General features: G+C 43.2%; 1 protein-coding gene across 2 annotated transcripts in view; it reads right to left on the bottom strand.

Moving 5' to 3' along the window:
- The window catches only part of MCC (MCC regulator of WNT signaling pathway), a 430,319-nt gene that overhangs the window by 101,631 nt on the left and 316,167 nt on the right, over window positions 1-12,521 (bottom strand). For both annotated transcript variants that reach the window (XM_065873958.1, XM_065873959.1), the window contains one exon: window positions 6,822-6,935. In XM_065873958.1, the coding sequence (XP_065730030.1) occupies window positions 6,822-6,935 (114 nt within the window). The remainder of the gene's footprint in view (window positions 1-6,821; window positions 6,936-12,521) is intronic.

Raw genomic sequence — 12,521 nt, 5'->3', positions numbered from 1 at the left:
TCATTACAACCACTAAGAATAAAACCCTTTAGGCTCATCTCTGCAATTGGTGCAATCCAGGGATAAAGCTGTGAGTCAGCCTTGAGACAGACTGGCCTGAGAACTTGAGCCCTTGTTGGAAAAACCCTGTGTAATGCGGTGATGCTAAGAAGCTTTATGGCTTTGTTAATGTTCTTCACTGGGTTTTATCTTATTCCACAGAGGCCACTGATCTTTAATCATCACATTAGTCTCAGCTGTCAAACCTAAGGGTATTATAAACTCCATTCTTGAAAAATGCAATGCCATCATTCATTCGTTAACCCTCTCAACCATCGTGGGAAGAGGGTCGGCACCACTCCCTTTTAAAATACGCTAAGAAGTTACGCTACTTTCTCAGGGTCACACGGGATGGATCACAAGTAATACCACCCAGGATATTTCTACCCTCATTCGAAGTCCTTGCCCAGGTTCTCCTGAGGGGTAGGGTGGGGAACCAAGCCAACTAAACAGAGAGGCTCAGCACAAATGGAACCGCCATTGACAAAACAAAACAGCTAGAGCACTGCACCGAAGAGTATAAACAAATAAGGAAGGAATTGGGGGGAGGGAGATCCTGGCAAAGAGAAGGCATCCATACTACCTCTGTAAGTATCTCATACAAGAGAAAGATTAAAGAAAACACTCTCTCCGTTACATTTAATGAAAATTATATTTGTCTTCTTCCTAAAAGTCAAGCCGTAGAAAATTCAGAACACTTGCTCTCTAAAGAGAGAGAGCTTAGAAATAGAAGGTGTACTGTATCACTACTGACCAATTTCAAAGGGGCTCAGAAGCTTGTTCTGATATATCTCCTTCTGTAGTACTTTTAAAAAATGCAGTTACCGAAAATAATTGTTGGTATTAAACGCAAAATAAAAATATGCTGAAAGCATCAAATCAGTACCGTATATAACCTTCGCCACTTTCCCACCAGGTTGTTCCCCCAGAAGGTGTTTAGTGTTGGTGCAAATCGCATGCGCGGGTCTGAGCATCTGTTTGATTTGGGAGGGTAGATACTTAAACCAAATTAACCTGTGCCCTATTCCCCACCCTCTGAGATCCCCAGGGCAGCCCGGGCAGCTTAAAAAACAATACGGGACTAGTACAGCTATGGATTCCCACGAAACCTAGATTCATACCCTGACTTTAGGTGCTTTCTAGCTCCATCATCTCAGGCAAGATATTCAAATTCCCTAAACCTCACAATCTCTTCATTTGTAGATGGGAATGTTAAGGTTTTCTCATCACAGGTCATTATGAGAACTCAGTGAGATAAAGCATGCGGAATGCTTGCTATACTGCCTGGCACAAAACAGAGCTAAAGAAGTGTGGCGATCATCACTGTTGTAGGCTAATAGTGGCACTCTTCATCAGATCCCCCAGGAAGCTGTGATGGACAGACTCCAAGTTGACCATATGATCCCTGTGTCTCCTTGGTGTGATTACCATCTCACTGAATCTGGGTGGGACGTGTGACTGCCTTTAACTAACACAATGTGGCAAAGGTGATGGGATGTCTCTCCCATAATTGCATTACATTATATAAGACTCTCTTGCTAGAAGATTTATTCTAGAATCTTTCTCTCCATTGCTGGCTTTGAGGAAGCAAGCTGCCATGAATCCTACAACCACAGAGAAATTCTGCTAATGATGTGAGTGAGCCTGGAGGTGAACTCTTTCCCTGTTGAGTGTCCACGAGCGTGCAGCTCTGCCCACACCTTGACGGCAAACTTGCAGAGGACCTAGTTAAGCCATGCCTGGGATCCTGATGCACAGGAGATAATAAATGTGTAAGATAATAAATGTGTGTTGTTTTAAGCCAGTAAGTTTGGGGCAATTTGTTACGCAGCAGTAGGATACAAATACAGAAGCACTCTGCCTTCCCTATCACATTGGTATTGGGGGTCCTTTACTTAGCTCTTCCCTTCCCATCACTATTAAAACTCCGACTTTTGCCCATGTATAATGAGCTTTATTTTATTCAACTAGTTCTAGTAACACCATTAAATAATTACTCAACAGATTATGAAGCTCTCTTTGATTATTTCTGATGAACAAAAGCACCATTTATATTTTACATCTTAATCATAGTTCTGTAATATTTAGAGAGCTGGTAAAACTTACTAAAGCCACAGACTATACATTTATACACAAACTTGCTCTTCCACCATCTGGTAAAGCCTCAAACACGAATCACTTACCAAGGCATATAACAGAGAAAGCACGGCACAGACACTTCCTTGCATAAATCTCATCTTTATAAAAGGTATAAGCCTGGCAAGACTAACCTTTTTTTTTTCATGTTCTTTCCTGGGTCCCAGTATCTGAACTGGGAAGACATTTCCAGTGAAAGGAAGAGTAATTTTTAAGTATATTTACTGTAAGTATACAAGCAAGAGAGTCAACTAATGGTACTGTGATGTAACCACCAGGGGTAAAACCAGCCAACAAAACTATTACATGAGATTATCTTGACCATAAGTTAAGTCAAAAGGGAGCTGAATCAATCCCTGACATAGCAGACAAAAAGTCTCCCATTCTCCTCTTATCATCCTCTGCACAAGCTGCTCTGTGTTTGAGACTTAAATTTTAACAAAAACCTTCCTGGTCATCTTTTAAAATCCAAGACTGGGGTACATGCCAGCTTCCAGTTAAAAGCACTCACAATTTCTTTTTCCTAAAAGAAACATTCTCACCAATCAGGACTATTAACAATGGCTGGCTTTACACCAGCTTAACACCATTCTATTTTTTCTTTAATGAAAAAATAACTACTTTCCCAAAAAACACAAAACACCTTAAGAAACAACAACAAAGCATTTAAAAAAGTTTTAATTCACCAGAGTCCAGTATAAATATTATAATGCTGCCTTTCCAGTTTTATCTATCACATTTTTGTTACTTTTATGATCAGAAGGAAAATGTAAAGTTTTCATCCAAGTAAAAATTGAAAATTTCTGTCTCTGTAACATCCTGTATGAGGAAAGAACACTGGTAGCCTTGTCTTGGCTCTGGGGCTGGCTGCTCATTTGACCTTGGGTAAGCAAGTTAACCTCTCTGGGTTGCCTGTCAAATGTGGAAGTAGATGATCTCAAGTACAAAGGGTCTTTCCTTTCTACTTGAACAGTCTAAGATTATGAAACATGAGTTTTCAAAACCTGCCATAGGTCATTCTAGACCGATGACCGGGGCAGCCTCGTTCTTTTAATCTCTCTGAATTCCCACACAAATATAGAGAACATACACATCAAAAGCAAATGCTTAGAGATAAGGTATCCTCCTGAACAACAAAACAGAAGCAGGTAGGGACACCAACAGCATCCACATGACCTAAACGGTGTCTGTGTGGGCAGAAGCAGAGGGAAGAAACAAGACTGAGGGACCCGACAACTGGAAAACCTCAGAACAGCCAGTAAGTATACACAGGAAAGTGAGGAGGGCCAACTGGGAGGGGTTTTGCCTGAGCCGACAGTGAGTGAGCAAGGGGCCCACAGTAAGATCTGAAGGGGCTAAGGCAGCTAGTCCCTATGAACTTTCAAGACCGGCCCTAGGACTCTCTGCCAGGAGGAGAAACTGCTGGGAGTAGGATCAAAATTGAACAGGATGGGGTAACGCAAGGGAAAGAACAGATCGAGATAGAAGCAGGTGAGGGGAACAGAGCTGGGAAGTATCGGAAAGCAGGTTGCCATATTCGTGAATACAAGGAAGCTCTATGAACTTAAAAAGGCCATGTTCAACTCTGCCTCCTAAAGGTTCAAAGAGACTATTTTTCACATAAAAATGAAAAACAGAACAGTATTGAGGGCAAATCCCACATAAAGTTACAAGAAAGAAGAATGAAAAAAAGGGGAGAATAACATCCCTATAAACCATGAAAGCATGCCACAAAATAGAGAACCCCTCTCCCCACAAAAAGTCCCAAACAGTAGACTACTATTTCAAAATAAGCTAAGACTTTGAAGGGGCTTCCCTGGTGGCACAGTGGTTGAGAGTCTGCCTGCCGATGCAGGGGACACGGGTTCGTGCCCCGGTCTGGGAAGATCCCACATGCCTCAAAGTGGCTGAGCCTGCGCGTCTGGAGCCTGTGCTCCGCAACGGGAGAGGCCACAACAGTGAGAGGCCCACGTACAGCAAAAAAAAAAAAAAAAAAAAAAGACTTTGAAAAGATGAAATGACATAAAACATGGAAGAACATAATTCAAAATTAGAAAAACTCAGAAAGAAGGTAACAGAACACACACACACAAAAGAAATGAAATAAAAATGCAGAAATATATGACTAAGCCAGAAGGCACACAGGAGGGGATAAATACAACATATAAGGCCTAAGAAAAACAGAAGATGGAGAACAGGAAAAACAAGGTAAACAGGGAGAGATATAAAGGATTTGAGATAGTAACAGATACTGAAGACAGGCAAAGAAGATCTAAGATATAAATAATAAGCATCCTTGAAGAAAAAGAAAAGGCAAGGGAACAAAACTAATATTAAACACTATAATTAGAAAAAACTTCTAAATTAAAAAAAAAGATTACAAAATATAATCAAAAGAAAACAGAGCAGACATGAGAATATCAAACCAGAATGATTAAGAGTTACTCTAATAAAATTACTGGAAGGAAGTAAAGAAGGGAGGAAGGAAGAAAGAAAGAGAGAGAGAGAGAGAAAGAGAAAGTTGTATTATTAACAGACTTTGAGAGCAACACTCTATGCCAATAGAATAAAGAAACATATTCAAGTAAAGAAAAGATGAGTCAAGCAAGGGTTTTATAGCCAGCAAGAATGCCTTTCAAGTAAGAAGGGCAGAGACACATTGTTATTAACAAGCAGGAAGTTGGTGAAGATTATTCCCATGAGTCCTCCCTGAGGAAATCTACTAGAAAATAGCTTCCAGCATTAAACAAACAAACAGAGGGACATTGACATAAAGACCATGGTAAACATGAAATATATAATTTACTTGTAGAAGACTAAATGAGGACTAAAAGGAGAAAGGCTAAGATGTAATGGCCATAGGGTCAGGCAGTGTGGATATAGTACAGTTGCAAAAAACTGGGGGAATGAGGAAAGCATAATGAAAACTTTAAAAAATTCTTCTCAGTAACTGTATTTGTTATGATAGTATTAATGTTATTATTTTGAGACTGACTGTATATAATACGGAATGAAGCAAATGAGTAATTATGAAATATTCTTATCCAATCATCCTCTGTAAACTTCAGAACCAAGATTTTTAGTGTGAAAGAAAGGATATACAAAGAAAATACAGAAGCTAAGTAAAGGAACCCTGTAGTCTGACTTTAAATTGGAGAAATTATTATGAGCTTCTAAGGTATTTTATTTTAAAATGTATAAATACATACATATGTGGATAAATAAATAAGTACATAAAGGATTTCCTGGCTATGTTTATAAAAGAGGCCTAAAAATAATGACCAAACTAGAAGCAATAAGCACCCTTAGCACCCAGATTGCAGTCTTGAAATACCATTTTCTACAGAGAAAAACCAAGGCTACATGGAGAGTGCTTAATTCCAGTTTTGGAGTGAGAAATGTACCAGATGAGCCCGGAGTAAGTACTAGGCTCCTGTCAAAAGACTCAGGAGCCAACTTGAAGAGGTTCTTACTGGCCAAAAATAGTATACTTTGAGTTTCTACAAGGAAAATAATTACAAAGGACTGAAACCCAAATATGTTTAAATCCCTAAGTTCATAATATTTTAAAAAGTAACAGGGCACTTTCAGAGGATCATAAATAATTCATCTTGAAAAATGTTAAATAAATCAAAAGAATGAAGCAATGATTCTGCTTTTCCTCTGTGAACTATACCATTGTTTCAATAAATCATAGATAATGGGAAATGTCTCTATAAAAGCACTTCAATTAATAACTGAGAAAGAAATGGTAGAACTAAAATATCATGATTTTGTAAAGTCCTGATGAATCAGTGAACTTGGGCATTGAGTATCAAGACAGCTGCTAACGGGCTTCCCTGGTGGCGCAGTGGTTGAGAGTCCGCCTGCCGATGCAGAGGATACGGGTTCGTGCCCCGGTCTGGGAGGATCCCACATGCCGCGCAGCGGCTGGGCCCGTGAGCCATGGCCGCTGGGCCTGCGCGTCCGGAGCCTGTGCTCCGCAGCGGGAGAGGCCGCAGCAGTGAGAGGCCCGCGTACCGCAAAAAAAAAAAAAAAAAAAAAAAAAAGATAGCTGCTAACATCTCAGAAGGCAAGACAACCAGATACTATGTGCTTCCCAGTAGAAAAACAAATACCCTCTACAGTCTTGCCAGAGGGACTGGCCATGAATCTGACTGGTCCTCTGGATCCAGGGCCATTCTGCAGGGAATACAGGGGACAGAGGAACATGCCGAACTACACCATGGGTGAACAATCAGCAACATCTGGACTGTGGGAAACTCCACAGGTCAAATGGCCAGCTTTTAAAAGACTAAGTACAAAGCCAATCAAGAACGGAGGGAAAACCTGTGGATTAAGAGATTCAAAGGAAACACGTAATTTTTAAACAGGCAAGACAAAACTCCACTGTCTAGGGACATACAAACTCCAGTGATAAACCGTAAAGAAACAGAAAATATGACTATAAAAGCCATGTGGGGAGGAAAAGTGGGATTGGGATGGGACATAAGGAGGGACTTCTGGGATGACTGTCAGGTTCTAATTCTTGACCTGGACAGTGGTCATGAGGAGGTCTGCTCATCAAACCGTCATTTGTTTTGTGGAGATTTCTACATGTTTCATCTTAAAAAATAAAGCAAAAAAAACCTTTCCAGACCCCTTACCTGTGCCTTGGCCAATTTCTTTTCCAGAAGGTCCCGTTCCCGCTCCGTTTGCTGCAGACGTTTATTAAGCTCCACTATATCTCCCTTGAGTGATGCCAGGGCTGCCAAGTGAAGCTGCAGTGACGGGAAGAAAGGAGCACAAGGTTAGACCCTTCGGCAGAAACTCATTTCCTTCCCTTCATTTCCTGTAATTAGTGTGATCGCATAAAAATAGGTATCACCTACAATGGGACACCTTGGGTGATATTAATCTCAGGGGACAATGGACAGAAATCAGGTGTGTCACAGGCAAGCTGGATTATCTGGTCACCCTCAATGTAACAGGGAGAACACTATTATGTGTGGACAGTAGGACCTAATTTTGGATTGTCTAATAAAAATAGAGAGGAAAGCTGCTCATTCTAAGGGCTTTCTCCGAGTTACTCAGCAAGGATGAGATTAAGAGCTGGTGTGGACTGCCTGATTCTCAAGAAGCAAGGAAAAGGCAAGACCAAATTAGCTTTTACCTTTGGGAAAATATGCGAGTTGAATGGGGCAATTCAATGTTTTTCAATTCAATCACCCATACTGCCGCATGTCCAGACGGACCAAAGGGCTGAGAATTAAGAAAAAAAAATGGGAGAGCTCATTGTTTCCGATGTTCTCCTCCTCAAGTTGATGCATTAATTTTCTTGCCAGCTCCTCCTTCCTCATTGTTCCCCAGACAGACTAGATTGACCAGATGATGCTTCTGTGCAAGCAGGCCTCTCAGAAACAGAACCGGAACGCTGATAAATTATGCTATGGTGAGAGAAACCAAGAATCCATCGCTATACCTTTCCCCAGCCAACTCTCTCAGGGGAAGCGGAGCAAGAAAGAACGTTCTTCAGCAGATTAACAAGCGTATCACGCACTTCCAGGATCTCAACCCGCTCAGCTTTCAGGTTCTGCACATGGAGCCTGGGATGCACACATGCCTACCACACATGTGCCCGCTGTGGCTTTGCAGGTGGATGGCTGCGACCATCCTTAATATCTGTTCAACCACGGCTCCTGGAGCAGCACCTTCCAGCCTTCCTTGCCCTCTGAGTCACTACTTCGCTGTCTTCGCTGTCAATCCCAGGTGGAGCTCAGACCATCCCTGAGCTGAATTCCACGTGACACTTGGGTGAGTGATGCCAATCACAGCAAACCCCCCCCTCTTTATAGGGTTTCTGTATAGCTTCTGCCAAGAGGATGTAAAGTAAGGAGTAAATAAATTTGATCTTTCAAGATGTACACAGTGCAGCGGCACACAACTCCACTTTGAAGATTTTAGTTTCAGGTTTAGAAAGATGCTCTTTTCTGCAACCTGCCCCTCCACACTGCGTGGAGGCTGGGACGCTTGGGGGAGGGTGAGTAGGCAAGAAGGAGACATAGGGCAGGGGCTAGGGTTTCAAAGCGGTTGTTTGTGAGACTATCACAGCAGCGACTGGGACTTCACTTAACTGCATCAGGGCTGCAAACCAACAGATCAACAGCCGGTTTGAAATCAGGAACGCTTGAAATTTAAAAAAGGAAATGTCAGGCAATCTGGTGGTATTTGCCTTCTCATGTAGGGCTAGGGCCGCTCAGAAAAGGTCACTTTGGGTTTCAGATACAGGGTTTCTGTGATGAATTCTCAGCACAAATACCACAGTGTTCCCATTGTATTAATTTTTTGGAGGTAGTTTTGCTCCCAGCGTGGGGAGAGGGACACAAATTCACTCCCTTCCATAGCTGGGTTGCCCCTTCTGCCTCTGAACTGTCAATCTGAGAACGTTCCTTTAGCAACAGACACTGTGGTCTGCTATGCTATTATGTCTGGTCTTGGGAGAAGACCCACCACCTGACCTCTGACAGGAAGGATGAAATACTTGGAGAGCGGACATGTTCTTTAAGATATATAGGAGCAGAAACAAGGATCCCAACTATGACAGCCTAGACTTGCTTCTTCTCTCATCCATCTCCCATCCTACTTCTGGGGGCAAGGGCTGCCTGCAGGGGGTAGGGGAGAATTCGGGGGAAAAGAGGACAGAGGAGACTATATACTCCATACTGACCTCATGAACTGGGCCAGATGGGGAGACACACAGAGTGGTTATTTCCATCACAGTACAGGGCAGAGGGGTCCAGGCTGGGTCACATCCTATGGAGGACAGCCCTGGGCCAAGAGACGATAACACCAGCACTCTGGATTGCCAAAGGATCCATCAGATGTGCTTGTGGGGCAAGTCCCTTTTCTTCCCTGGATGGAAGATGCCTATCTATCAAATATGAATTGATCAGTTTTTCTTTTTTAAATTAATTAATTATATTTATTTTTGGCTGTGTTGGGTCTTCGTTGCTGCGCGCGTGCTTTCTCTAGTTGTGGCGAGTGGGGGCTACTCTTCGTTGCGGTGCGTGGGTTTCTCACTGTGGTGGCTTCTCTTGTTGTGGAGCTCGGGCTCCAGGCACGCAGGCTTCAGTCGTTGTGGCTCACGGGCTCAGTAGTTGTGGCTCATGGGCTCTAGAGCACAGGCTCAGTAGTTGTGAATCACGGGCTTAGTTGCTCCACGGCATGTGGGATCTTCCCGGACCAGGGCTTGAACCCGTGTCCCCTGCATTGGCAGGCAGATTCTTAACCACTACGCCACCAGGGAAGCCCCTCAGTTGTTCTTAACTTGAAGATTCCTTAAGAATCTCATGAATGTGTTGGGCCCTTCTCCTAGAGGAGAGTATAAACTTGGTGCCTATGCATTTGTTCCACTTAATTAAGATGATGACACACCCCGGAATCCATGTATGAACTCCAAACTAAGAACCATCTAGACTAGACGCCAGCTCTGTGATGCCCCCAAGTTTTGCAGATGGTGTCAAGTGTCATAACCACAGATGTCTGAGTGGAGGAAAGGCCCTCGGCATGTGGCATCCCCCACTTCCACATCTGCGAGTGAGGAATGAAACCCAGAGATTGACCTGCTCACTCCAGGTCCCATGGAGAGCCTAGCACCAGAACCAAGGTCACCATGCCCCTTCCTCACTATGCAGTGTTGTATGGGACAGTGATTTTCAGGGTTTTTTTTCCTGTGGATGAAAACTTTACTTAAAATGTTTGCCTCTGATTATGAAAATAATGAGTATGTAACAGAAAAATAAACTGGAAAGTTGGCATTCTAACTTTTTGGTGGTGGCCTTTGGGTGGTTTCAAACTCTTCTGGGATACTTTCCTGTTTAATACTTTTTTATTTTTTAAAGAGACAGAGGCTTTTGTATTTAAAAAAAAAAAAAAAAAAGAGTTGTCACAGTGTTTTCTGCAGGTGAAGGCTGTAGCGTAAAAACTGTAAACGGTTATTACCTGTCCCTGCTGCATCTTCTTTCCCTGTCCACCAGCAATTCTGATAGAAGGTAAAACTTTAAAAACCAGGTGCAGTATACACTTGTTCCTTAGTGTCACTGACAAGTACTCAGCAGAAGCTAACTACAAAGGTTGGGACGTGCAGTGTGGAAAGAAGTTTGCCCGCAAGTTGAAAGACGTGTTGCTGAGAACGTGTCTGACCGACCCGTCTCTCATTCCCACAACTAGCACGAGATGAGTCCTGTTCTCACCGCAAGGAAGAGTGGACACTCCCTGCCAGCTTCAGCTCCGGAGCTCCCCTGTTCCACCTTGTCAATCACCCAGTACTCAAGAGCTGACTGGATCTCCTTCTTTTGGGGTTTCACTCCCCTCATTCTGGCAGACCTGGTGGTATCCCTGCAAATTCAATAGCTAGGGAGTTTTCGAGCAATGCTACAAGTATTATGAGAGAACCTGTGTAGACCTGTGTCAAGCCCAGCATTAAGAAAATAAGAGAATAGAGGTCTTTCCAGGTAATTTTTAAAAGGAGTGACAGTGGGTTTATATCCTGGAAAGAAAAATTTACCACAGCAACCAAAACTGTCAACTATCTATAATAGAAAAATTATATTTGCATCATTTTTCAGGATCTCTTTACTTATATTCTGGCTTCTGAAATGTCCTCTACCTTGAGTCAGAGCTTCAGACACATGAACCTCGAAGTACCATTAAAAGATGTTTCACTAACCAAAGAGAAAGTAAATATATGACGTTTGCAGACTGTGCTGGTCTCTTCCCAAACACACTTTTCGCTTCATGCTCAGGAACAAGACCTCGATTTTTCACTGGTCAGACTACTGTTCAGCTAAAATATCCCAGTTCCCAGCCTCCCTTGCAACTGGAGCTAGGTGTAGCCATGTGACAAAGTTCTAGCCAAGGAGAGAGAAGCAAAAACATGTGGAAGTTCTGGGAAAATCTTTTTGAGGGAGGTCACGCTGTTTTTCTCTCCCTCCAGCCTTGCTTCTTGGTATATTAATGTGATGGATGGAGCTCCAGCAGCCATCTTGCTTCAGAAAGATGAGGTCCACACTGTAGGGAGTGGAAGGTGCCTGAATCCCTAACAACCTTGTAGAGCCACCCTACTAGCTTTGGACTGCCTGACTCCAGACTTCTGTAATAGAATAGCAAGAACAGACCTCCGCTGTATAGACCACTATTATGTTGTGATACTCTGGCAAATGAAGTTGATCTGAGCCTAATTTATAAAGAATCAGATAAACCTGGGTTCATGTCTCATTTATGATACTTGTTAGTGATTTGTCTTTGGACAGTTGATTTAACTGGGTTTTTTGTTTTTGTTTTTTGCCATACGTGGGCCTCTCACTGTTGTGGCCCCTCCGTTGCAGAGCACAGGCTCTGGACGCGTAGGCTCAGTGGCCATGGCTCATGGGCCCAGCTGCTCCGCGGCATGTGGGATCCTCCCAGACCGGAGCACAAACCCGCGTCCCCTGCATCGGCAGGCGGACTCTCAACCACTGCACCACCAGGGAAGCCCTGGTTTTTTATAAATGGGTGTTTTTGCTGTCGTAAAGGCAAAATGAGATGGCCATCCGTAAAATGACTAGCATAGTGTCTGAAACCAAGTAAGTATTCAACAACGTGCATTTCCTCTTTCCCAGCCAGGTTTTAAGTCAGTAAGTTTCAAGTCAACAACCTTCTCAAGATGAAGCCTCACTATAGATAGTGAGAGGTACATTCAGATGAGGAAGTAACACAGTCCTGTCTTGGAGCAGCACACTTCCTGGGGGTTAACAGCACAGGAATGAGAGGCCTTAAGCCTTGGGACTTCAGCAGAAGTCCCAAGGCTTAAGGAGCTGACTGTCAAGGCTCTTAATTCTCTGTGAAATTTTAACCCAAGGCCTCAGCAAGGTTGGGATGGGACCATGACGCTTCCTAATACAACTTTGGGTCTAGCACATGAAGGATATAAATCCATGCATACCTCGTATTTCTGGAGATAAAAGATACTAATTCCCTAGGCTGTTCTGAGCCTGGCTTCACATTCATTTTACAGCGTGTATCCAAAGGAAAAGTAAACCACCTGGAAATCTGGCTTCAAGACAACTGTCAAAATGGTGGTTATTTTTGGATGAAACATTACTTGACTAAATATTTCACAGTTCAGCTGGCTGTAAAGACAAGCTTGCGAAGCCTCTGAGAGATAAGGTGTCCAGCTGCTGGGAGCCCGGGTGAGGATCAAGCAGTGCCTTTGTGACGGTCTCTCCTGGTGGCTGCTCCTGGGCTATGTGGATAGATGTGCTTCCTGTTACCGACTAGCCATGAGACAAAGGGCTTCACACTTCTTAGGATGCCCTTCTAAGCCAGCA

The sequence above is a fragment of the Phocoena phocoena genome, chromosome 3, assembly GCF_963924675.1.
Source record: "Phocoena phocoena chromosome 3, mPhoPho1.1, whole genome shotgun sequence".
Classification (NCBI taxonomy): Eukaryota; Metazoa; Chordata; class Mammalia; order Artiodactyla; family Phocoenidae; genus Phocoena; species Phocoena phocoena.
The sequence above is the reverse complement of the archived record's forward strand: the minus strand, read 5'-3'. Positions and strand labels throughout refer to the sequence as shown.